Raw genomic sequence first — 26,509 nt, forward strand, 5'->3', positions numbered from 1 at the left:
CTTTTCTTCCTCCACCAATCTTCAAGCATCCAAGGTGAAGTCCCCTAAAATGGGACCGCCTCGAAGGCCATCCTCCTTTCATGTCTGAGTAATTCGGGAGCCCCCCAACGGGACATGTAGGACATAAGCTAATATGTACCTTGTTTTCTCCTGGAGTTTCTATTTGGACAGGGTAAAAGCTCACAAGAAGGGCCCCTGCCAACTGAAACGGCACGACCTCCCTAGTCAAAATGGGATAAATCTCATCAGAAGGGCCCCCACTGGCTGGAAAATCAGGAGTTCGCATTGGCAAAAAATTCGTAAGCTCGTTGAAGGCAAACAATCAGCGTGACCTCCCAAAAAAAGAAAACGGATTCTGACGGAACCTGAAGAAAGCCCCACAACAAGGCATCGGACCACTAGAAACCACTTTGATTGCCCCCGGTCAAGGGAAAAGCTCAGCAAGGTCTACCCCTCAAGGATTGCGATGTGCTAGTGATCAGGTAAAAAAACATTGATCGAGAGACAATAAACACGTATTGGCAAGGATTCATTAGAGGAGCTACAACATTACATTTTTTTGAATGTTGCTCGTCTCACTTCTCTTGAAGCACAACATCCGTCGAGTCATGTTGTTGTACGTCATTTTTTACATACTTTCATGAGCCCATGTGAATAAGGACAGAGCCAGCAACAGTCTGGTCTCGCGAGTTCACGAAACACCTGCAGGCCAAGATTGTACCAAAAATAAAGCCTCCAACCTAGTGACCTGGGTGTAATTCCCTAGCACCAAAGAAGGACCCTTCACTGTAGCCCTATGCTAGCAGCTGCAACAAGGGACCAGACCACCGCCATTGTGCTCAGAACATCGAAAAACCCTCGATAACCAAATTTGGGCCCAATCAAATCTCCCTAACAGGGTCTACGCTCATGCAGCCTTACAACTCATGAGTTTTACCATAACGCAGTGCGCTTTCACCAAACCAGTCCTGAAAATGGGGACTACTAAGATGTTTTCTAACTTCGCCAAACCATGACACCTTCCTCCGAAACTAGACAGAGCTGAAACGTTGACATGTCCCAGATCACACCAGCCCCATCATTTTGACCTATGGAACACATTGTGGCATGATCGAGAACCCCTATTGCTCTGAAGAGGAAAGTGACCGGGGAAACCAAGGAAAAAACAGGGTTCAACAAACTCCACATTTGGTGAAGCATAGCTCAATATCCAGGTCGTGGATTAAAATAGAACCGCCTCACAAAGAGCAACATTCTAGTACAACTCTTGCATTCAATCCATGGTTCGATGAATGCAAGTCCTCAGGTCACCAAAGAAGCAAATCCAGCAGGTTATCAGGATCCCTTTCTTCGGTAACCTTCCAAATTAGGTAAAGGTGCAAATCTACACCAAATCAGCCCAAACGTGGTGCAAAACGACTGCAGTAGCCTCCTCTTTGACTTGCAAGCATAGCCAGGAGACAAAACGATGCAGCTCAAAGACGCATTAGTAGACAAAGTTCGTAAAAATGGCCTTACTTTCACCATGGGGAAAAACGTCACCACAACACGACTGAAGAGCATCAAAATGCTCACAATTGAGATAAGAACGAGCATATGTTGCTGAAACAGCTGAACAGTTGCCACAAGTTGCAATACCAGCTTCCAAGGTCTTCTCATGGCAAAGCAACCTGCGTGCATGGATGGTCTCGTCATTTGGGCAAAAGATCAAAAGCACATTTTGGTCATTTGCGCCTAATTTTTGGATTTGTTTTGAATTTTCTTAATTGTAATTAAGCTTGACTATTGCGCGTTCATCCCTGTTTGGTGAATCCTCTATATAAGCAAGTTTAACTCACTTGTAAAAAAGAGAGGAAGACTCGAAAACTCCCTCTTTGCAAGCTCCATTACCCCTAAAGGCTAGGAAGAATCAAGGCTAGATTTCACTTGTTAGCTTGTCTTTCTTTGTGAGCGCCTAGTCTCTATGGGAAAGGAGAGAGAGAGGGAGAGAGAAAACTTTGAGAGAGTGAGGATACCCCTGAGTGTGCAGTCCCATGAGCACCCCGATCGCACGGGTCACCCCACCTTACCTAAGCCAAGTTGCTCTTCTCTCTCTCTCTTTCTCTCTCTCTCTCTCTCTCTCTCTCTCTCTCTCTCTCTCTCTCTCTCTCTCTCTCTCTCTCTCTCTCTCTCTCTCTCTCACTCACTCCCACTTCCGTGTGCGACTCCACCGGCATGACAGCGTGCGTCTACCTGCAAGCTTGCGGACACGAGCAAACCTGCAGGCCTCAACCCGCAAGTTTTCCCACTCCCTGCCTCAGTGGCCAGCAACTCCCCCAAGAGGGTGACCAAGGAGGAGGGATATCTGGATCCCATCCCAATAGCATAGTGAAGGTGAGAGGAGAGAGGTTAAGAACCTGAAGAGGGATCCCATCCAAATCGTGCTGACGAACAGCCGGAGGGCTTCGTAATTGCTCTAAGAGGGTCATCCGCCAAGGCGAGTCCCCGAACTTCCAAAGCGGCGCAAGAGCGTTCGCGCTCTAGTCACTAAAATCTCTCTCACCATCAGCCTCCTATCCGCAAGCAGGAGAGTCTGTGCGTCCTCCAAGCGTCAAACCTCCGCGGTAGTTTGTGAGAGGGTTTCTGCCTCCGTCACACAGAGAGAATCAAGAACCCACCAACATTAGTGTGCGTGAAGAAGTGGCCTTGTGAGCATTCTCCACAAGATGAGCATGCTTGTACGGAGAGGGTCAATGAGGAGGTCGCCTCTTGTGTGTCTTGGAGATTGCAGCGACGTAGCTGCCCGGAGTGGTGCTATGTACATGATCATATTGTGCAGGGCCAGGTCCAAGAAGACCCGAGCCCTGTAGGTGACCCGAAGCAACTTGAGGGTTGCCTCGAGGTGTGGCTCGAGTGGATGAACCATGAGCTTTGATAAGTGTTTGAGAGGCGAAGGTCCTTGAACCTCCTCCTCGGTGTATCGAGACCCTTGCTTCAGAGACTCGAGGTGTAAGAGGGTGAGCGGTTGCCCTACTACAACCCACTGGAGTGATGGCAGGTGACCTACTAATCGTGGGAGAGGTAGGGGCTACCTTCTGGCTGCCCCGAGTAGTGGGACCAGCAAGGGACTTGTCGATGGCAAGGTGCATGCAACGTGAGGTGGTTGATGTGCCACCAATGCAGGAGGCTTTGGCAGATGGTCCACCAATGCTGAAAGGTAGGGAGCAAGGGATTTTTACATCCCTCCTCACCTCAATCCGAGTGAGGACTCGGGAGCGCGACACTTAGTCGACACTCAAAAGAAAGGTCCGGAATGCGGTTCGTGGAACCTATTCTCGAGGAGGGGGACTCACGAGTGCGACGATTATGAAATCCCTGACTCGAATAAAGGGGTTGCACAACCCCGCGCCATGTGTGTGTGTGAAAAGCATGAAGGAAAGAAAGGGAGATCAAGCGAGAACGATCAGACAAAGGGGTAGCGTGTCCCCTGTGGAGTCGCCAGGCTGGTTAGGTACCTCGATCTTTCCCTCCAAGTTGAGATGACTTGGTGGCATGGCTTTGGGTTTGCGATGGACCTAGGACAGGAGATCTCTCTCTCGGAAACCACGTGGAGAGGACACGAGAAGGGTACCAACTAGTGAGAAAGGAATTAAGATTGTGAGGTGGGACTTACCTCCAGTGGGTCCGTGACACGCTCAAGCTGGCTCACGTGGGCACCCTCTTAGATCACGAAAAAAACCTCCCAAGTCTGAGACTGGTTTGGACTCACCTCCCTTGACCTCGTTGCTTCTTTCGTGTTGTCACACACACACACATAAAATGTCCAAACAAGTGGATCAGGGGACCTCGTCTTGTCTTTTAGGTTATCACACATTCGTACGTGCTCGAGGGAGAGAAATGGAGAAAAATGAAAATGAAAATGAGTAAGAAGTAGAGAGGGATCAATAGGGGATGAGAGAAGGAAGAGAAAAGTGTGAGCTAAGGAGAAGGTAAGGAGATTATAGAGAGAGAGAAAGAAAGAGGGGGGAGAGTAGAAAATGAGATTGAGAGAGATGTAAGGTAAAGACAGAGAGAAAATTGAAAGAGTGGAAAGTGAGATATTTTAGAGAGGGAAAAGAGAAAGAGAAATGGTTTCGAAAGAAGGAGAGAGATATAGAGAGATAGAGAGAGTAGGGAGAAAGAGAGAACATGGTACTTTTGAAGAGCAGTTGAGAGAAATAAAGAGAGGATGTTTGAGAAAAAAAGAGAAATGAGAGAGAAAGGAGTTAAGCGAGTAAAGGGATAGAGAAGAGGGAAAAGGGAGAGGGAAAGATTTTTTAAGAGAGAAAAAGAAGAGAGGACGAAGAGTTAAGGGAATAAAGAGAGAGAAAGAGGGAAAGTAGAGAGAAGGATTTTTTTAACAGAGAAAAATAGAGGGAGAAGAGTTAAGGGAATAGAGAGAGAAATAGGGAAAGGAGAGAATGAATTTTTAAGAGAGAGAAGAATTAAGAGGATAGAGAGAGAGAAAGGAAGAGGGCGACGCAATTGCTAAGCTACCACTCGACGAAGAGGGAAAAGAGAAAAGGGAAAGGAAGAGAGAGAGGGAATTTTGAAGAGATAGAAAGAGGAGAGAGAAAGAGTTAAGATAATGGAGAGAGAGAAAAGAAAAGGGTGAGGAATTGGTTAAGCCGCCGCTCAGGGAAGAGAGAAGAGAAAAAAGAGGAAGGAAGAGAGAAAGAGGGGAGGGATTTAAAAGGAGAGGCAGAAGGCGAGACGGTGGCTAAGACACCACTCGGGGAAGAGAGAAAGGAAAGAAAAAGAGAGAGGAAAGGAGAGAGAAAGGAGTTAAGAGAAAAGAGAGAGATAAAGGAAGAGAAAAATAAGAAAGGGGAAGAGAGGTGAGAGAGAGAAGGTCGGAAGAAAGGGCGAAAGCGAGACGGCGGCTGACGCTGCCACTCAGGGAAAGGCCTTCAAGCTGTCGCTCAGGGAAGAAAGAAGGAAAGAAGAAGAAGAGACGGGACGGCGGCTAAGGCTTGCCACATGGAAAAGGCTCTGACCACCACCCCAAAGAAGGGAAAGAGTAGAGAGAGAGGGTGAGACAGCACCTGAGACTGTCACTCGGGCAAAAGCCTCCTGACTGCCATTCGTAGAGGAGAGAGGGAGAGATAAGAGGAAGATAAAAGAAGGAGATAGGAGAGAGAACAAACAGAGGAGATGAAAGAAGAAATAAGAGTGAGAAGGCAGAGAGAGAAAGGAGGAAGAAAAGACAAGGAGAGTAAGGGAGAGAAAGAGGAAGAAGGAGAGAGACAAATAAAGAGAGTGAAAATGGGGGAAGGAGAGAGAAAGAGGGAGAAGAGGGATAAGGAGAGAAGGATAAAAAAGACAAAGAGGGAGGAGGATAGGGAGAAGAGAGAAAAGGGGAGAGAAAGAGAGAAAGAGGAGAGAGAAAAGAGAGAAGAAAGAGAGATAATGAGATGGAGAGAGAAAGAGAGAGAAGGAGAGGGAAAGAGAAAGAGAGAGAGAAAGAGGCAGAGAGAGAAAGAGAGAGAAGGAAAGCGGAGAGGGAAAGAGAGAGAGAGAGAGGCAAGGCGACGGCCAAACCTCACACGTGGGAAGGGATAAGATTATCTAATAGTCCTTGGTTCAGTGACTAAGACCAGGGGCAATGGAAAAAATATTCTATCTCCTCTTTATCAAACATACGGCAAAGGAGAATAATCGAGGGGAATACTCGTTGATCTCAATTAAATGAAGCAAGATCAAGGATCAAGAAGCTCTCCCAGAAGCTGATCCTTTGGTTATTACATGCTGGGTATATATAGGCAACACTAAACCATGGGTGGATGCTCAAAAACTAACCTAATTATTGAAAAATACAATTAAAATGAATTAAAGAAAAACTAGAAAAAAAGGGGCAAAAAAGACAATTTTTCCCCTCACCCACAACAAGCTGAGTAATTTCATATCAATCCCTAACATGGCAATGAACTCACGTGAACTTCTCATGGCTGACATCGGGTCTTTCCAGCCAAAATAATATCAGATATTTGTAGAGCTCAATGTGGTGGTCATTTTGGTATAGATTTTGACCCATGAAACGAGGTTTTGAGCCGCTAACCTGAAGCGGCCAATTTCGGGAGAAACTTACAATCTTGGATCCGATATTGCGCTTGTTTCGTGATTGTTTCCCTCGATTTCTTTACTATAGATTGTCGAGCAAGTCGCCCTGATCATTTTGCAATAAGAATGGCTCAATTTAGTGCTCAAATGACCACTTTCTCAATTAGGGAATTTTGGCCAGAGTTGAGATTCCTGTTGCCAAAAAATTGCCTCATCTTTGTTCTTGAAATACATTAAATCTGGCTGTTCAACATGCGTGAGGTTTGGCCCGAATGAAGGTTCTGACCCTACGGTCGCGATGCCTCTGTTTTTAGGTCCATCGAGTATGCAGGCGCTGTGATACGGTTGTTAGATCAAAAGGGACTTCTTAAAATTCCTGCAACTTTTGCTTTCCCATGGAGATCTTCTCTCTTCGAGTTTTTTAGCTCACGTTATGCCGGTGGGCATGCAGTATATCAAAATGCTCGGGCTGATGAGACGAACATCTTTGGCCTCGATCTGACTCGAGATGAAGGAGATATGGTCATGGAAACTTCAGCCCATAATTGGATAACACAGTTTCCATAAATGGAAGCTGGTTCACCGAGGGTGCACCAGGATTGCGTGAGGCATACCCATTTTTGGTATGTTGGCCACATAATGGTCCAGAAGCATCGTCTGAATGACCCGAAACTTGGTCTCTGGGAGATTTCAGACATTCTGAATCCAATGGAAGTGGTTTGGTGGTCGTTCGAAGCTCCAATGATAGGGCGGTATTTACAGGGTCTTCCTTTAAGTGTTAGAGGCAGAATTTTGAAAATTGTTTGAACTCAGATCTGCTTTAACTTCATCGGATTGCAGCTAAACTTGGCAGGCGTTCTTAAGAGGCCCTTAGCCATGTTTTCAATCATTTTGTGGCCATTCTGGGATCGTCGAGAATATGCTCTGAATGGGGGCTTATTCGCCTACTGCTTCCATGGTCCATAGGCATTTTAGTACTTATGGACCCAGGTTGTAAACCGCTCTCTCCTTATGTGCATCGAGGGTAACAAGTGTCGAACAATACCCTTCAACAAAAAAGTCAAGAAGAAAATATAAACAAATGAAGCTAACATATGTGATTTGGCTTCACACATACATAACACTTTCTTTATGGGGCAGAATGTTGGATGGCCTAGAAACAACATACCCACATGATGAATGTAGTTGCCATGATGATGTTGAGATGGATGGGTGGTAAGGCAAGAAGGGATAGAATTCAAAATGAATATATTAAGAAGAAGTTAAGTGTAGCTCCAATAAGCAACAAGGTGAGAGCAAATAGACTTAGATGGGCTAACCATGTGCAATGCAGACCCAGTATAGCACCTGTTACGAGGAGTCAATTGGTTCTATTGAAAGGCACAAAAAGAGTAATGGTTACGCTCAAAAGGACATGGTAGTTGGCAGTGAGAAAAGATATGGGGACGTATGGCATCATTGAGGGTATGGCCTTTGCAGAATGTTGGACTAGGATTCGTGTAGTAACACAATAGTTGGAAAAAGGCTCTAATGGTGATGCTGATTATTTATTATAATTTCATTAGTAGAGAGAATGATAATTACATTGTTAGCTTGAGGCACGATGTTATGCCTAAACACTCTATATTTTATTTTATTTTTTCTACAAGTTAGTTTTGCATGAAATTTTGTACATTCCCTCACCTTATTACGGCCCACCAAGGAAAAATTAAGCAATGCAATAAATTTTATTAAGAAAATTATAAAAATAAAAAAAACTCATGGAAGTTCTGGTGGAATTTTTTTCATTTTCTCTTTAGAAAGTTCACCTTTTGAGAGGTTTACACACACTTATTTTCATTGCATAATAATTTATAAAATATAAATAAAATGAAATATTCTGAGATGTCAGATCAAGATCAAATGCTCGTAAACCAACTTGTGCATTATATTTGAAGTCATCCTAGCCATTTATTCAAATAATACCATGGAGAATAGGGGTAACAAATGTTTTATATGTGTGTTTATATGGATGATAATTAATTTTATCTGGAATATAATATATTACCTAATATTGATATACTCCACGTAATATTAAAAAATCTTTAAATGTACAAAATAATAAGTTATTTAGATCGTTATTTTTCATTTTTTTCAATATTTCTAAAGTGCTTGTGCAAATAATTGGTCCATTTTCTTCCCTTATTTAGTGAAACACCTTCCTCCATTTGCAAGGCGCTTCGTGTTCCGCTCACGTCTCTTCCAACCTGCGATTCTTAGCCTCAAATTTTCGTTATCAGCATAACGGCCTAGAAATTAATTACATAATCAACCCATCCATTCTTTGATGCAAAAGTCAAATAGTGAGCGTATTATCCATGGACTACATAGAGTTAGAGAAACAAATAGTAGCGAGCATTTTAAATATGGACTATTCGGATTGTATTTTTCACCATGTATGAAGAGTTTTGCACCATTGAATATGGAATAGAGACGATTATTCATATCTTCAAGGCCTTTTGTTAGGCCCACAACAATATACAAAACAAATGAGATGGCAAATGCCATGACGAAGAGGCATAAGATATTTAGATACTTATGGACCAATCTTATTAAAAGCCGAATGAGACAATAAAATACCACCATTAATTTAGATAAATTTTAACCATTGCGAAAATACCTCGATAAGAGCATATGTTGCCACATCTCTACAGGCCTATTTATTTTGGTGTAACTCTTTGAGCAGTGGAAGATCCAAGTTCCCCTAACACCACTCTCATGTGTGTTGTGTGAAGTCTCAGGTTTCTCTGAAGAGACTCAGTGTCCATTAATTAAAGTGAATATAGATGCTTATCTTATATAAACAAATACAGATAACAAAAGTATAAATAAATCACAGACACCTAAACTATACCCATACTTATCATAAAATACAGGACATTGCACCTACCCTTCCCATATATATTGATTACAATATACAACTTCCATATTTACTTGATATACAATATACACTTTCCTTCTACACTCCCCTTCAAACTCAAAATGCTATGACAAAGAGCAGCTAGAGTTAGAAAACTAAGTTGCAGAAATAAGCAATTGGATCTTCAAGAGCATAGTGTAACTCGTAGAATCAGTGGCATGCTCAGATTTCTTAATCAACAAGCACAAAGGAACAACAGAAGAGGGCAGACTCTAAAATTAGCAAATCAACAAGCCTTAGAAATAAAAAGCTCGAATAGAGTAGGCTTGAGTAACAGTAAAAAAAAAAAAAAAGACTTTAGATCTTCTCTAGAGATAGAAAATTAGTCTAGACATCCAAGAAAACAGAATGACACTTAAAAGAACCAACAGAACTTGGTGTGGTTCCAAGACCGATTCAGTCATTCGCAAACTATAATAGACATGATCAAGTAACAGAACAACATACTCGATCATATGGAAAAGAACATGATCGAGTAACAGAGTAACATACTCGATCTTATGGGAATGGATATAGCAAAGATGAATATAGCTCTAATACAATGTGGAGAGTCTCAGGTTTCTCTGAAGAGACTTAGTATCCATTAATCAATATGCATTAATACTAATACAAGATCTTGCATATATAGATACCTAAATTACACTTAGACTAACCATAAATATAAGATATCGTACCTACCCTTCCCATATATACCGATCACAATATACACCTTTCATATTAATCTAATAAACGATACATAAATTCTTTTCACACTCTCCCTCAAACTCAAGATGCTATGAGAGAGAGAAGCTAGAGTTTGAACTCTAAGTTGTGGAAACAAGTAGTTGAATCTTCGGGTGCATAACGTGGCTAGTAGAAGCAATGGTTGCCATGCTCAGATTGCTTGATTAATAAGCACTAAGGAACAATAGAACAAGGCAGGAAAAAGCAACAATATATCAATAAGCATCAGAAACAGAAGGTTTGAATGGAGTAAACTTGAACAACAGACAGGCTTGAGCAACAGACAAAATCTTTAAATTTTCTAGAGAGAAAGAAAAAAATAATACAAGATAGTGTACCTAAAATATACTAATCACAATATACACCTAAACTATACGTAAACTATACCTAGACTAGCCATATACAAGATATTGTACCTACCCTTCCCATATATACTGATCAGAATATACACCTTCCATAATAACTTAATACACGATACATACTTTCATTTCACACTCTCTTTCAACTCAAGATGCTATGAGAGAGAGTAGTTGGAGTTTAAACACTAAGTTACAGAAACAAGCAGTTGAATTTTCAGGTGCATAACGTGACTAATAGAAATAGTGGTTGCCATGCTCAGATTGCTTGATCAACAAGCACAAATGAATAACATAACAAAGCAGGCTCGTGCATCGAAAGACCAATAAGCATAAGAAACAGAAGGCTTTGAGAAAGTAGGCTTGGGCAACAGACAAAAACTTCATATCTTCTCAAGAAACATAAAAATAGTCCAGTCAGGTGAGAAAGTAGAATGGCACTTGGAAGAGCCAATAGAACTCGGTGTATATTCGTGATCGATTCAACAGCTCGCAGATAGATAAACATGACTGTGTAACAAAACAACAAACTCAATCATACAGAAAAGAACATTATCGAGTAATAGAGTAATAGACTCGATCTTACAGGAATGGACATAATGAAATAAATTTGGCTCGGATACCATGTGAAGAGTCTCAGGTTTCTCTAAAGAGACAATGTCCATTGATTAACATGGATATATAAGTTTGTCTTATATAGACAAATACAAATAATAAAAATAGAAATAAATCACAAACATCTATACTATACCAAGACTTAACATAAAATATAAGATATTGTACTTACTCTTTCCATTGTTGAGTGTGGTTTTAGTCACATATGAGGCTAAGTGTATTCTAACAGACACTTGATAGAGATATTAGTAAAAGCCTGAGTTTTATAACGAACATTGAATAAATGATCTTAACGAATGCTGGAAAGAAGATATATAAGTTCGACAAGCTTAGCCTTTGAAGATATACCTTGGATGATAAACATGTTTCTTAGTCCTCATATAAGACTAAGTGCATTCTAATGAATGTTTGATAGATTGAAGATGTCAAATATAGCGCAAAGTCTATCACGCATGCAGAATAATTGTCTTAACTAACGGTCGATAAGATGCGAGTACGATTCATGATAACACCTACTCAGATATGCCCCATGATATGAAGACATGGTATGAAAGATATGATATGCTCAAGATTCGTGATATGAAGGCCCCAATATGCCTCTATATGTTCTAAAGCATGACCGATAATAGATATGATATCTTATCAGTTAAGCATGTTCAAGTTTAACTTATGGTTGATGATAGAAGATATGAAAGCCACCTCATTGTGAGACAAGTTCTACGATACATATACTCTTAAGGCTCGATATGCCTATCCATGTGATATGTGGAGGTACCTGATGTGATTTAACATTCATATTTTCTTGAATCCATTATCAGTTATATATGTGCATCGTAACTTACGGTTTATGATAAGAGATCATGAAGATGTTTAAATTTGAGATGAAACTCTAAGATACATATACTTTCATAGCACATGGATGCCTCTCCACTAGATATTGGGGGAGTTTTGGGTGAGATGTGATATGACTTTTAATCCGTCATTAATTAAGAATACGGATTTTTAATAGACGGAGCATAAGGGAAACATCACCATATATTTATATATTGAGGTAAACCCTTAAACAAATACATGTTGAGGCTTGATATGCCTTAAAGTCTAGGAATGATATAACTTGGATAATATTTGGATTTGGTTTAACCCATGTCTACTTTGAGGTGATACTTGAACCATTATGTTCTTCTATGAGTCCTCCCTCATTTCATCAAATTTCACATTCAAAATATTTGTCATTAATAAGAAGTTGCACCCACAATCTACTGGTATCATACTGCTTCTGCTGATACAATTTCTAGTAAAAATATGTTAACTTTGATGGACATGATCTCTCTCATCTGTGATCCATTTAAAGTGATACTTGGACCGTTGTGTTCATCTCTGAGTCCTCCTTCATCTCTCTAAATTTCATGTTAAATGCATCTACCATATGAAAGTGGGTAAAGAAATATGAAGACATGTCGAAACTATGTTGCATAAGCTTAACTTATGCTTGATAAGAGATAACAAAATTGTTGATTTTGCTCACGTGATGACTCCGTCGAATCTGGGGTCTATGAATTCAAATTAAATATGAGCATTGACTGAGATGTGTGATTATCATCAGTAGACATTGTTATACATCAAAAATGACATACTTACATCTCCCACACGAATAAGGAGAGAGTCCATAATAACTTTGTCCTGCTAATACTCAAGACACTGACAGACCAAAACTGTACCACGAAATAAGCCTCAAATCAGACAATCTGGGAGGAGTGCTATCGTGCTAAGGGAAGACCTTACAACTATAGCCCTATGTTAATGGCTTCAGAAGAGTATTAGACCACCATCATTGCATTCGGAATGTCCAAAAATCCCTAATGACCAAATTAGGGCTCAATCGGACCACCCAAAAGGGGTCTACACCTATATTGCATCAAAACGGGTAGATTTTACACTATCGCGGTGCGGCTTCACTAAACCAGTCCCCAAGCATGGAGACTGCAACATCACATCTCGAGATGGACTTCAATGACCCATAACACCTTTTTCTAGAAATAGAAAAAGCTCAAATTTGGACTTGTTCTAGATCGCGAGAGCCCTGTTATTCTGACTTAGGGCATGCATCGTGGCGTGACCCAGAGTCATAATTTTTCTAGAAAAAAGGTGCCAACAAAATCAAAAAAATCAGGGTTTTAAGAAGAAGACATCGTGAACCTGGTGTAGCACAGCTCGAGATCTGCGCGTCAGATCATTGCGAAAACTGGTTCAATGCAACCACCTCGTGAAGAGCTGCAAACTAGTATAGCTGTTGTACCTGATCCAAGGTCCGATAAGTACAAATCCCAAGATTACAGGAAAAGCAAGTCATCTCGGTCGCTAGAATCCCTTTTTCCGATGACCTCCCAAATTAGGAAATATCGCAAATGAAGACCAAAATAGACCAAACTTGATGCAAAACGACTGTGACGGTCTCCTATATTATCTACAAACAAGATAAAGACTCAGATCATCACAGGTTGAATGGAATTAGCAATCAAAGTTAACAAATCTAACTGGACTTCCACCCCATAGGAAAAGGCTTCCTCAGCATGATTAAAGGGCGTCAAAATGCTAAGAATAGATCAAACACTGAGGATACGACAACAAATCAACTGGACCATCGCTACAAGTCTTCAGAAAAGCTTTTAAGACCTAGCAATGGTAGAAAGACCCTCAGGCAAGGATGGTTTTGTCATTAGTATAAAAGGTTTTAGGGGTGTTTTGGTCATTATACCTAATTTCAAGAATTTATTTAGATTTTTTTAATTGTAATTAAGCTTAGTTTTCTAGCATTCACCCCTGTTCGGTGTGTTCTCTATATAAACAAGCTTAAGTCATTTGTAAAAGGGCAGATTATTCATCACTAAAACAGAGGCATAATGCTTGTTTTCACTCATCTTTTGCTTCTGAACCCTTAATCCTGTCGAGAGGAGAGAGAAAACTTTCAGAGAGAGAAAATACCCCTAAGTGCGTGTCCCCGTTCCTTCCTAGAGAGAGAGAAAATATCTCTGAGTGCGTAGACCCATTCACTTTTTCTCCCAAGCCGGGTTACATCCCGAGCCCTCTCTCTCTTTTCCCCCACACATCGTTTGCTCCGCGCAGCAACCCGTGTTCGCAACAGATGCTCGGTCGCTAGTGAACCCACGAGTCTTAACCCTTGGGTTCTCTCGTACTCTCTCTGCAAGCCAGTCAGCCTCTCTATGGGAATCATCACAGGGAGGGATAATAGAGCCCCATCGGAGCTGCAACCAAGAGAGAGAGAGAGAGAAGAGATCCTTTGAAAGCCTGAAGAGAGTCCTCGTCCAAACCGTGCTGGCAGACAGCAGGAGGGCTTTGTAATTGTTCTAAGATGACGAATTGCTTGGGTGTGTCCTGCGAACCCCAAACAGCAAGGTATGCATCCAAGCGTACCCCCGACATAAAAATCTCTGTCATTGTTAGTTCCTATTCACGCTCAGGAGAGCCCGCGCACGCGCACGCGCACCCACAGATGCCCAACATGCACGGATCCCCGCAGTTGTTTGAGAGAGGGTTTTCTCCCCTGCGCAGGCACACCCCGTCCGCGGGAGGACTGAAACGAAAACCAGGCCCCAACCAGACACCTGTATGAGAATTTTAAATACATAATTATCACTTTGCAGATTTGATTAAGAAGATGAAGACGTACGATCAAAGGATATACGAGGATCATATTTTTTGTGCTTATCACTTTGTAATTATGAGGATACAGATCAGTAGATGGATAAGGATTAAATATTTCGTGGTTATCAATTGAAAAATCTATATAAATCTCCTTCCTTGATGAAAAGGGGATTTGATTCCTTTGGATTGAGAGAATTGAATCAGCGTGATAGTATGAGAAAGAGATAGAGAGTGATTGTATCGCTAGAATCAGTCCCTTCTATGACTGTTTCCATATCCATATCTGATATAGATAGAGCGATATTATAGTTTTCCAAGCCACTTGAAGCCCAATCTCGAAGAAGAATAGATCATATCATAGTACCCTTGCATTGAAGATCAGGTATATGTGCCCATATGCCCATGGTATTGTTTATATTTATGTATGGCTGCATATTTTCTTTCTTACAATTTTCAAGGCCCGAATTAAGGGTATTTGGCCTATGTCAGGTTGATGTAAATTGTAATAGAGGACTAAACCTCTGGAACTTGTCCTTTTCCAATATGTGATATATAACGACCCTGTGTTTCTGTAATATGGAAATACATAGGCGAATTTGGCTCCAAATGTGTTATTCTCTGGTTGTTCCCTTGGAGTCTTGTATTTATTTAAAACCTTGTTTTTAGTTCATTAAATTTGGCAATGCATTTTTGGAGTATCCACCCATATATATTGATTAGAATATACACATTCCATGTTAACCTAATGTACAGTATATAATTTCTTTTCACATGTTGCTCCCTCATGGACGGCGCAAGAGGGTAGCATGACAGCATGGAGGTCTAAAAATAAGGGATTATCTACAAATAGACCATATATCTTTTGCACATGATGGTCTCTTTGTAGACAATCCCTAAAAACAATGTCCAAGTAGGAAGCTGTTAGAATGCAAAGGGTTGCTTCCATAATTAAGCGTGCCGTGAATGATTTTATTATTAATTATGGGAAAGTTTTCACTAATTTTCTTTGTTGCAACAACTCCCTATATCCTTTATGAATTGGGCCTAAGCATGAGAGTTTAGCGGTTGATGCTTGCGGTATTACTTCTCAAGTTCAGTTCCTACTGCTCTCAGCTTCTCACAACAACACTTATGTGACCCCACTTCTTAGATCGAGCGGCTACTATTGTTCATACCACAATGTATTCTGGTAATTTTTTATCATCAGAAATAGAATTTTATTATTTTTTATCATGTGCCCATGTAAAATCTATGCATGCCTCTAATTTTGCTTCAAAATTATTTTTAGAATAAAACTAAAAACTAAAAAATATGAACCGCCTGATCAAAATCTGACGGTTAAGAGTTAGCTTGAGACATTGTCACTGAAGTTATCTCAACTATGTACTCTGAGCTAATTGTTTAGACTTGGGGTCACATATAATATACATATATATAGATGGGTCACATAGAAAATCCCTTTATTTTATAACCCTTGAAAAGAGGATATTTTGACCCCCGGCTACTAAGAAAGGGTAATTCCAGTACTTACCAAATGTGGTCGAGAAATGGGAGGGGTCCGGTCTGCCGTACAACGCCGACATCCCGTCTTGGGGGCTTGGACGGCAACTGCATCCTCCGTTGCTTCTCGCATCAGAATTCTCAGGACGCAGCCACCCCTGTAGCGACATGCGTCTCGCCAGCTGGGTGGGCCCGCCTACCACCTTATGTCACTATATTAGCGGGGCCCATTCGCGAAAGTTCCACGTCTCCCCACCATCCCTCCCTACGGCATCATACCGGGGCCCACTTCTTCTGACGTGGGCTCACTTGTGCTGCCGTGGGGCGTTTGCAGGACGCCATTGCCCCGGTTGGGGTCCCACCCCCTACTACAGCGTATCAAAGTGCTCAGAAAACAAAATAAGAAGATCGAAGAGAATCGGACGGCCTACGCAACACCAGCTTTCATGTCAACGGTGGAGGTCATCCCACCGCAGATTTTAGTGTACATGATCGGGCCGTGGATTCGGGTGCAGTGGTGCCTGCGCCTTTAACGTGGCAGGAGTCCTTCACACATGTGAGAACCCTTGAGTCGGGGTGTATAAATTATCGACTAAGCTTTGCTAAATTTAGAAAGAGAAAAAGAGAGGGTTCTAAATTTAGAGAGAGAGAGAAAGAAAGGGTTCATAGACTGTGGGTTCAGTGCACTTGTTCGCTTTTAACCTGTAACGTTCATCTCTCAATTCAAAATTAGGTTTTCCTCTTCTAAAATTAGGGTTCCCGTTCTTATCCTCATTAATTTAGCCTAGCTTTTAGCTGTCTATATAAACCCCTGCTTCTCTCCATATCTTTCAGCTCCCCTGCAGAAAAGAGATGTCATTTGTGATGGGGTGGAGTTTGTATTGCTTCGCTGCTGCTTTATCAGCGCTCTTGTTTGGGTTCTTAGTGAAAAACAGAGGAAGAACATTCAAATCCACAACCAAGCTCCCTCCTGGCACAATGGGTTGGCCATTTCTCGGAGAGACACTGCAACTATACTCTCACGACCCTAACATTTTCTTTGCAGCCAAACAGAAAAGGTGTCTCTCTGTTTCTTTTGAATTGCATTTTATAACTTGTTAAGAATTAGGTGGTAACTAATTGGTGAATGGTTTTCAGATATGGGGAGATATTCAAGACCCACTTGTTGGGGTGCCCTTGTATAATGCTGGCTAGCCCGGAAGCGGCGAGGTTTGTTTTGATGAACCAGGCCCACCTGTTCAAACCCACATACCCTAAAAGCAAGGAGCTGATGATCGGCCCCAATGCTATCTTCTTCCATCAGGGTGACTACCATGCCCGCCTTCGTAAGCTTGTGCAGGGTGCTCTTTCTCCAGAAGTCATCCGCTCGATTGTCCCTGACATCGAAGCCATAGCTCTGCCCTTGCTCGACTCATGGGATGGACGAGTTATTAACACATTCTTAGAGATGAAAAAGGTTCTGCATATTCAACAGGATTTAAAAAAAAAAAGAAAAAAAAGGAAATAACCATTTGTGTTGCATTCTTTCTTTACAATATGATGCTCAACTCAACATTTGTGATTGGGTTTGCACTTTGCAGTATACTTTTGACGTGGGGATCCTTTCCATATTCGGGAGTTTAGATTTGCATTATAAAGAGGAGCTCAAGAAGAATTACTGTGTGGTAGACCAGGGCTACAATTCTTTTCCCAACAAGATCCCAGGCACCCTCTACAGAAACGCAGTTCAGGTGGGGAGAGCAGCCACCATTGCTTTGACCTCGAGCTTTTTAATTGAGCCTCCAGTCCTCTCCTTTTCTTTGCTTTGGCCTAACCTGAACTCATTCATTCTACTCTGCTGTGAAGGCGAGGAAGGAGCTGAGTAAGATACTGGGTACGATTATCTCAGAGAGGAGAGAGAAGGCAATGGAAAAGAAGAAATTATTGGGAAGCTTGTTGCTGAGCAGGGACGGAAACGGCGAGCCGCTTAGCGACGAGCAGATATCAGATAACATCATTGGAGTTCTCTTTGCTGCACAGGACACAACAGCGAGTGTGCTCACTTGGGTACTAAAGTACTTAGTGGATAACCCCAAGCTCCTCGAAGCTGTTAGGGTATGCAAAACACACAACATATTCATGGCAACATTTGAGTTTCAGAACTGAATTTGGTTTGAAAAAATTTAAACACGAAAACAATGCATCATACATACACCTTACGAATTGCCTGTGAATTTGGGTGTAGGCTGAGCATGTGGCCATTCAAGAAGCAAATGAGAATGCGAGGAATTCTGTAACATGGGCACAGACCAGAAACGCGATGCCATTAACGTCTAAGGTAAGCTATATTGCTGCGAAAACACGACCCGAGAATGGGCATGCATTTAGCACTTTAATTTGGAGGAAGAGATTGAGGTTTGTGGTGATGAAAAGCAGGTTATTTCGGAGACACTGAGAATGGCGAGCATCCTCTCCTTTACGTTTAGGGAAGCAATTGCAGACGTTGAATACAAAGGTAAGTAGATGCGTGTCGCGTGTTCATATCTCACACCATTATTTCCCTCTCTCTTCTCTGTCTCTCTTTCTCTCTCTCCTATCTCTTACGTGTTAAGGGCTCTTCCTTTATTCTCCAATTTGGATTTTTTTTTTTTTTTTTTTTTTTAAGCAATGGGGAGAAAAGGCCTCCTACTCAATTTTTCATTGTTAAAATTTTAAAAGAATCAGCTCATTATTTTAGAACCCTAGAGCCGTTGTGTGCTAAATCTAAATCATAAAGTTAAAAAATAATTTCCGGCGATCAAAAGCACCAAATAATAATTTCAGAGCTAAAAATAAGTTTGGGTACCTAGAGCTAAAAGAAGTTTTGGATCGGTAACTAATAAAATGGGTGGTGGTGGAGCAGGGTACCTGATTCCGAAAGGATGGAAAGTAATGCCACTGTTTAGGAACATCCACCACAATCCGGATTTCTTTCCTGATCCCCACAGATTCGATCCGTCCAGATTCCAGGTCAGTAAACCTTATCTACGCTATCATCTTTTCGTTTGACTTAAGGATTAGAAATGAGAAATGGAGCAAGGGCCTTAATCCTACGTGTTCAAAGCAGGTGCCGCCAAAGCTAAATACGTTTCTGCCATTTGGAACTGGAGCCCATGCTTGCCCAGGGAACGAGCTTGCGAAGCTCGAGATGCTTATTCTACTCCACCACCTTGTCACCAACTTCGGGTTTGATTTTTTTATTTATATAAATGAGTAAATTTTTTTTAGAAGTTTTTGAGTAAAAAAAATTAACCCAAAATTATAAGTACTTCCCTAAAATGAGCTTGGTAGACATTCTATCTTTTAGTAGTTTTAGTATCGCACCCATAACCTACTCAATATTTTTTACCTAATTAAAAAAGTATATATTTTAAAGACTAAACTACCCCAATCAAATCTTCCTTCTTTCTCTCCCCACCCTCCCTGTCTCTCTTTTTCTCTCTACCCCCTCTCTCTTTCTCTCTAGGGTAAAAGCAAGAAAGAAGAGTGAAGTGGGTAATGGGGTGTGAAACCAAAAATAGTGGGAATAGAATATCTACAAAGTTCATTTTATAGGTATCATAATTTTCCCTAAAACCTAGTTGTTGTGACCTTAATGTCGAAGATTGAAACAATCTCACCTACCCCTAAAGCCAAAATATAACCCCTAAAGCCAAAATATAACTTGATTGTCCTTTGGGGGAGTGATATTAATGTTAATGTTTGATTCTTTTTCTTAATTATAGAAAGAAATTCCTAGAATTTGGACATTATTGTTCATCTTTCAAAAATGGACATTTTTGTTATCTTTCTATCTTGTCCTTAGACAAAGAAATCTCTAGACCAGTGACCATTCTCGCCATTTCCCCCCTCTCTCTCCATCTATTTCTAAAACCTATAGTTGATTCATATGACCATGTAAAATCTATGGTCATAAATGTCAATCACCGTTTCATCATAAACAGAAGTCTTGAGAGGTAACTCAATGTTATGTGGGTCCAATTCTCCATCTTCATCTTTGTATCCATTAACCCAAGGGTGGTGGCACTTGTGACCAAAGATTTTCAACGGTCAGATGGATCACAATATAATTTCCCATTGAATTTTGCCTCCAAAATTTGGTGGTAATGTTTGAATAGCCTGGTGTGTAGGAAAAGATCCTGAGTGGGCCAGGTCTCTAACAAGGCAGAATCATTTTATTTGTGCAGGTGGGAGGTGGTGGGGCCTAGACATGGAATTCAATACTGCCCCTTTCCCATCCCTAAAGATGGGCTGCTCGCCAGATTTCATAAAGACCCAGCAATTCAGGACCATAAAAATTCCAATCAATAAAAAGAGAAAATTTTCCTATTATTAACAAACTGTAGGGAGATTGGATTTTGAGGGAGAAAGGGCAAAAGTTGACCCACATCATGGTTAATTTCAGGATCAACCTCAGAGAAAACCCCCTTATTTTCACCATGTAACAACACATTGCAATACAGGAGAATGATATCATAGTTCTTGACTCTCTCACAAAGAGGGAGAGGGTTCTGTTTTCATCCTGTTCCTGTATTGCTGCAATTGTTATTCTAGAATATAATATAATCCCTTTTCTTGCTAATATTTATCCTCTGTTTCACATTTTCAGTTTTTACTAGTGAGAAACAATGTGACCATGGAAGTTTTGATTTAGAGAAAATTACATACCGACCTGAAAAAAGATCCGAAAATATGGTATGCTCCGTACATATCGGAAATTACAACCAAGGTTCGTCAACACTAAGTTTTTTTTAGTGCCCGAATGTTTGGGGGCACTTCTCAATCTGTCCGAGGTACGAATCCTTGAACTTCTCCCTCTTTCTTTGGTAGAAAACAACAACGGTCCAAAAACGGGAATCTCGAACCGCCCTATGAACTAATTAGAGCTCAGTTTTGGGATGATCTGAGGTTCACATCGTCAAACCACTTGTTATTTATGAAAAAAAATTTACGGTATGAGAATTGTAACCTTGTACCACTTGTTACCTTTTAAAAAACCTCAGTAAAAGAATCTTGGACCACTTGTTACTCTTTAAAAACCTTCAGTAAGAGAATTGGAACCTTGGACCACTATCTGGAATGAGCATTGCTCATGTCTAGTTTGGTCTGAGCTCTCTATCCTCGGACCGCCATGCGATCACTTTAAAAGCGGCAAACCTTTTTTGTCTTTTTGTGCTCTCTCTCTCTATTTAGCACTTATCTCTCCCCCCACTCTCTCTCTCTCTAAACCGTCGAGTAGCTAAACATCAACAGGTGGATTTTCGGCATCGTTATCGTAATTTCAGGTAGATTCCAAGAATCAAGTTAGTTTAAGAAAATAAAATCAAAATAAAACACAATAAAATTTAGCATTTTCATTCTAATTTGACCCTAACTCATGATATTAGAAGATTTTCAATAAATTTGTAGGTGCTATTACAAATTGAGCAATGCACATTCTACAAAGGAGTTATAGAATAATTAAGGCCCAATTTGGATGTCAAACAAAAAAATATTCCCAGCGAAAAAAAATGGAAGTTTTTCGACCTCAATTGGAAAACATTCTTATCTTATTTTATTATGTTGGTAAACTGTTTGGATGTCTAATTTCATTGATTTGTCAAAAAAACCCTCGACCAAATCTCGCCATTTTCAGGCCAAAAATCGCTGGAATTCAGCGATCATGAGAGAAAAACCTTTCAACAACCTGGTCCATCTTCTCTTAAGGCAAATTCTGCAAACTTGCGCTAACCTTCTATTTCTCCTCAAAACTCATCTCTCTTTTATTTGGGTCTCTTGCGTTAGACTTGGGCTGCTTTTCAAGCTGAACAAGTCTTGTCCCAACTAGGTTTCCCCCTACTTTGGTCTTTCACACTAGTGGGTAGCATCCATGGATCCGGCTTCTTTGCGCTTTAGGGTTTGCCTTTTCTCTACGGCATTTCAATTTCTGGCGAAGCTGCTGGTTTTTGTACTGGAAACTTACCAGAAAAGGAATTCCAGTGAGCCTCCTCAACAACCCTTCGCCTCTCCTCCTCATACCTATTAAAAGCAGGGTTCCACATCTCTTCGAAAAAACCTAGAAGCCGCTCAACCATTATGTTTACATCATGGGCCTTGGGGTTATATTTTAGGGCATTGTGGAAGGTGAGCCTCACATCAGCTGCAAATTCAAGTTTGGTTGAATAAAAGCTCTGGTTTAACCTAGATTTCGCATTGCCAAGATCCATGGGGTTCTTGACTAGGGTATAGTAATCATGTAACCCCATTCCCACTACATCAACAGGGACATTGAAGACCCATCCATGCTTATGCTTCATGAGCTTGGTCAAGATTTGGCTGCACGTCTTCATGAAATCTGAGATCAAAAGAAATTGCCGTTCTTTTACCAGATTCAGGAACCTTTGTTACTGGATTTGGCCTCTTGGATCCACCAAAAACCTTCTTATTCTCTTGTGCGGGCATCATCTCTTTCCCCATAACAAACTCAGAGGCTCTATACTACTGGTTTGCTTTAGGGGTTCTCTTCTCTTTAGGGCAATAGCCCTTAAATCTAAGGTTTGGAGGTTCAATGGAGGTGGGCGACCAGAACCAGGGGTCTGTCGTTCCCATCTAGAGAGCAGGGTTACAGGGAGGGGAAGGAGAGAGAAAGGGTGGGAGTCTCCATGCACAAGCCGCACTTCCATCCGAAACAATTCAAATCTGGTTTTATACAACTTTTGTTTTGATACTGGAGACTTTTTTTATTTCAATCTAAAAGTTTAATAAAATCTTGTGGTTGTCCAAACACCTCAAATCAATTACACAAGTTTTTTGAATTGCAATCCAAAAATATTATAATTTTGGGTACATCCAAATTGCTCCTAAATTATAAAAATTAATTACATGTATAAATTAAAGCATAACACACAAACTAATTATTTTGCAGTAGATTCAAAACAAAAACAAAAAAAGAATCCTCATATGTCAAAAGAAGATATTCATGAATTTGTTGATTTCTCCTAATACTTTTTTTGATAACCGTTTGTTTTATCAGGTGATATTATTGATTCTAGAAACCCTAATTATCTCCTTTCAATTGCAACCTAAAACATAGCAATCCAACTTCCCTTTCAAAAAGCCTTAACGGTAGATCTAACAATCCAAATTTCAAAACACAATAAAAGAGAAATAAATAAAAACTCAAAACTTACCTGATTTTTGGAATCACATTAGAATTGTGGTAATGTGGCCGGAGATCCTCTCGTTGAATCTTGGGTCAGTTGACGGTCAAGAGACAAATAGAACAAAAAGAAAATAGGATTTTCAGGTTTAAATGGGATCAGATAGTGGTCCAATGTTCAAATGTTCGGACCAACTTTTTTGCATATAATCACAAGCAATCCGAGGTTGAAGTTCTCAGACCGCAATTTTTTAAAAACTTAAGTTACGGTCCAAGGCTTTGGACCTCGCACTGCCTTGAACATTTAACTATGGTATGTTCAGGGACGGTCCGTGGATTCGAACATTGGAACGCTCAAGAAAGAAGGACAGGTCCAAGGATTCGAACCTCGAACTGCTTGCGAAGTAGCCCCAAACTTTTGGGCACTGCCTACTAATGAAAATTAAAATAAAAAGAAAATAAAGAAAAAACAGAAAATTATAATGCGATCGTTGCGGTAATTTTGTCAAAAAAAAGAAAAGAAAAAGTCACATTGATTGTAATTTTTGGTGGTTCAAGTTCGATTGGGCTCGAGGTCTTGACGTAGTTTTGTCGAACTTTGTGATGTTTTATATTTACTAATTGTCAAGCTTCTTGTACAGAGGGCCGGGTTTCAATGCCTTTGGCGATGCACTTTTTTAAGTGCATTTCTCTTCCAAATTCCATTTTAGATATTGATTTTAGTAATAATTTTACCACGGCGATCAATTTTTAAATTTAAAACTAGCACATCTGAATTCTTTTTTGCACTGTTCATCTTACTTCTTCATAGATCCGCATCATTTTACCATTTCCAGAGCTGCAAAAGGATGAATCCATGCAAGAATTGTATTCCCCGTTATTTACGTCGTGTACTACGATTGTGCTCTAAAACCCAAATTCGTGAAAAGCTGACTCGTGTCATCCTAATGCATAAATTACATAAAGGAAGTGGTTTTTACGAGTCCTAGGACTCTTATGCAGGCATGCATCGCCTAGATCCGTTTTTCAGATGGATTTTTAACGAAGTGTACTATCTAATATGGAGACCATGAATTTGGGAAAATAAATAAATAAAAAGAAAGAAAACAAGTAAATTTTAAAACTAAAACTGATAATCTTTTTAAAAAGGTTTTAAGCACATGTATTTATCCTCTCTTGGAGATGCTACAATTCCACATTCATTTTTCAGATGCACTTGTAATTATATTGTGTTGGGAATCGAGATTATACTCTCTTTCGGTGAATCCCCTACGACATTAATACCTTGAAACTAACTCACATATTCCCAAAAAATTGTACATCCAAGGACCCTATATCATGTAATACATTTAAAAAAGAAGAAAGAGATGAAATTAGTAGAAGTAAAATGGGAAATCAAACGGCTTGCGCTTGATTGGTTAGTAGTAGACGTCAAGAAATTTGCTACCTCTCAAGTTGGATTTTTACCCATGAACAGCCAAATAAAATACCCATGAACAGCCAAATAAAATAAAATAAATAACCAATCACCATTAAGCACACAAGTACAAATGTTTCACCCTAAACCAGATTACAGAAAATGTTTTATTATCATAGAATAATTACAAGATTTGAGTAAATATATGGGCTACCTCGCAATCCGTAAAGCGTTATCTTATTTTCCTTTCCACTACTACAAAAGAACTATCAATTCAACCTTTATTGTCCACTCCAGGTCCATGGATCTACCTACAATTGAAAACACTGATGAAACTACCCCAAATACGACACAATGGTAGCTAATATGTTGCCGAAAATCCCCAAACTCTAACCAACATACTGGACCACATGCCCACGGCAATGTCTGTGCTCTCATGGAAGGTTTTGTACCCACGTGTCACAAGGGGAGTGAGTGAGACCGAAGCCTCATGGTGGAGGGCACCGTCCCCTACCTGACCAACTTTAGGTACTCTGCATCTCTCTCTCTCCAAGGCTTTATGAGAAAGCTTCTCTCTTAATTGTGACTTACCTTACATGATCATGTGAAATGGGATAGCAGAGCTGGGATCCTTGGGGCCACCCGTGTACGCCTTCACCTCCACCCCCATGTTGATGTGGAGGTACCTCTCTCTCTCTCTCTCCATGGTTTTTGTGCAAGGCAAAATCAGCTAACCATCCATCCCCATATTGACCTGCTGTTACCATTATTATTCCTATTTATAGATGTATTGAAATTATGGAAACCATGAATTCGTTTGGCCAAAGGAGTGTAAATGTTGGGCATTGGTATTGCATGCACATGGCGAACTCCTTTTGGGATCACTTTATAAAAGTTGCTTGCTTCATGGAAAAATAGGAATTTTACAATTGTGGTACGATCAATTGTATTATTGAATAATTGAAATTGGACATAATGCTTTTATTAAATTAAAATATTAGGAGTTTGGAAAAGTTGTGGATATTCTCCAAAATGAACTTTGTAGACATTCTATTCTCCAATATTTTTAGTATCAAACTCATGACCTGGTTAATATTTTTCTTGCTTTTATCTCTAGTCAAAAAGTCATTGTTTAAAGATAAAACTACCATTCACCTCCTTTACCCTACCCATGAAATCTCTTTTTCTCTCTCTACCGGGACAGGGAGAGAAGGTAGAGGGAGAGGCAAGTAGAGAGAGAAAGAGAGAGAGGGATGGTCAAGAGAGAGAGGACGGGTAGAGTGAGAAAGTGATGAAAATAAAATTAGAGTTTATTTATTTTTTATTTTTAATTAGGGATACGAAGAGATAAGTTGGTAGGATCTGAGTTGAGTGCATGATTTGTTTTGGAAAGGCATATCTTTGTAGTTTAGGACCTGTTTGGATAGGAAGAAATTAGGAATCTTAGATATTTGAAATCCATGGAAATCTATGGATTTTCAATATTAAGGATTTTTGTTATGGATTCTTCAAATCTCTTGTTTGGATAAACTATATACAAAATTCATGGATGATTTGCAATCACTTCTATGTCTATTGTTTAGTAACAAAACTTGATACAATTTCTCTCACTAAAATTTTTATATACTTTCTCTCTCTGAAACTCACAATTTTATATAGTGTATCTATAAAAATTTTGAGATAGTTTCTCCCTCTAAAATTTGATATGGTTTGTCTCTCTAAAATTTAATATACTTTTTATCCAAAATTTAAAATTTGAAATTGTCTATCTAAAATTTTTGAGATAATTTATCTCTCTAAAATTTTAGGTGCTTTATACTATCTAAAATTTAATATATTTTCTCTTTCTAAAATTTTAAGATACTCTTTCTCTAAAACTTAAAACTTGAGATAGTTTCCCTTTTCAATAATTTTGAGATAGTTTCGCTCTCTAAATATTTTTAAGTAGTTTCTCTCTCTAAAATATGATATAACTTTTCTTTCAAATTTTAAGATACTTTCTCCGTCTAAAAGCTAAAATTTGAGATAATTTATCTCTAAAA

At 40.0% G+C, this 26,509-nt stretch overlaps 1 protein-coding gene and 1 non-coding gene across 2 annotated transcripts; one reads left to right on the top strand and one right to left on the bottom strand.

The window, feature by feature from the left end:
- Positions 1 to 16,818: 16,818 nt before the first annotated feature.
- Positions 16,819 to 20,494, top strand: CYP707A4 (cytochrome P450, family 707, subfamily A, polypeptide 4). The gene is made up of 9 exons (XM_006838000.4): positions 16,819 to 16,952; positions 17,032 to 17,350; positions 17,475 to 17,624; positions 17,740 to 17,988; positions 18,119 to 18,211; positions 18,310 to 18,388; positions 18,776 to 18,882; positions 18,980 to 19,098; positions 20,100 to 20,494. The coding sequence occupies exons 1-9, from the start codon at positions 16,873 to 16,875 to the stop codon at positions 20,221 to 20,223; spliced, it is 1,320 nt and encodes a 439-aa protein (XP_006838063.2). The 5' UTR covers positions 16,819 to 16,872; the 3' UTR covers positions 20,224 to 20,494.
- Positions 20,495 to 21,443: 949 nt separating this feature from the next.
- Positions 21,444 to 23,812, bottom strand: LOC18428700 (transcription factor GTE7). Its single transcript, XR_016053978.1, has 2 exons — positions 21,826 to 23,812; positions 21,444 to 21,761 (listed from the first exon to the last, which is right to left on the bottom strand). It is a non-coding gene; the product is annotated as a transcription factor GTE7 (transcript).
- Between the last annotated feature and the right edge of the window lie 2,697 nt (positions 23,813 to 26,509).

This window comes from Amborella trichopoda, chromosome 4 (assembly GCF_054954075.1).
Source record: "Amborella trichopoda isolate Santa Cruz 75 chromosome 4, AtrichopodaSantaCruz75HAP2 v2.0, whole genome shotgun sequence".
Classification (NCBI taxonomy): Eukaryota; Viridiplantae; Streptophyta; class Magnoliopsida; order Amborellales; family Amborellaceae; genus Amborella; species Amborella trichopoda.

Bases quoted from the DNA above. Each gene is read 5' to 3' on its own strand.
- CYP707A4 (XM_006838000.4), top strand. From the start codon at position 16,873: ATGGGTTGGCCATTTCTCGGAGAGACACTGCAACTATACTCTCACGAC. The intron at 18,212-18,309 runs GTAAGCTATATT...GATGAAAAGCAG, and splicing joins CGATGCCATTAACGTCTAAG to GTTATTTCGGAGACACTGAG. The intron at 18,883-18,979 runs GTCAGTAAACCT...TGTTCAAAGCAG, and splicing joins TCGATCCGTCCAGATTCCAG to GTGCCGCCAAAGCTAAATAC.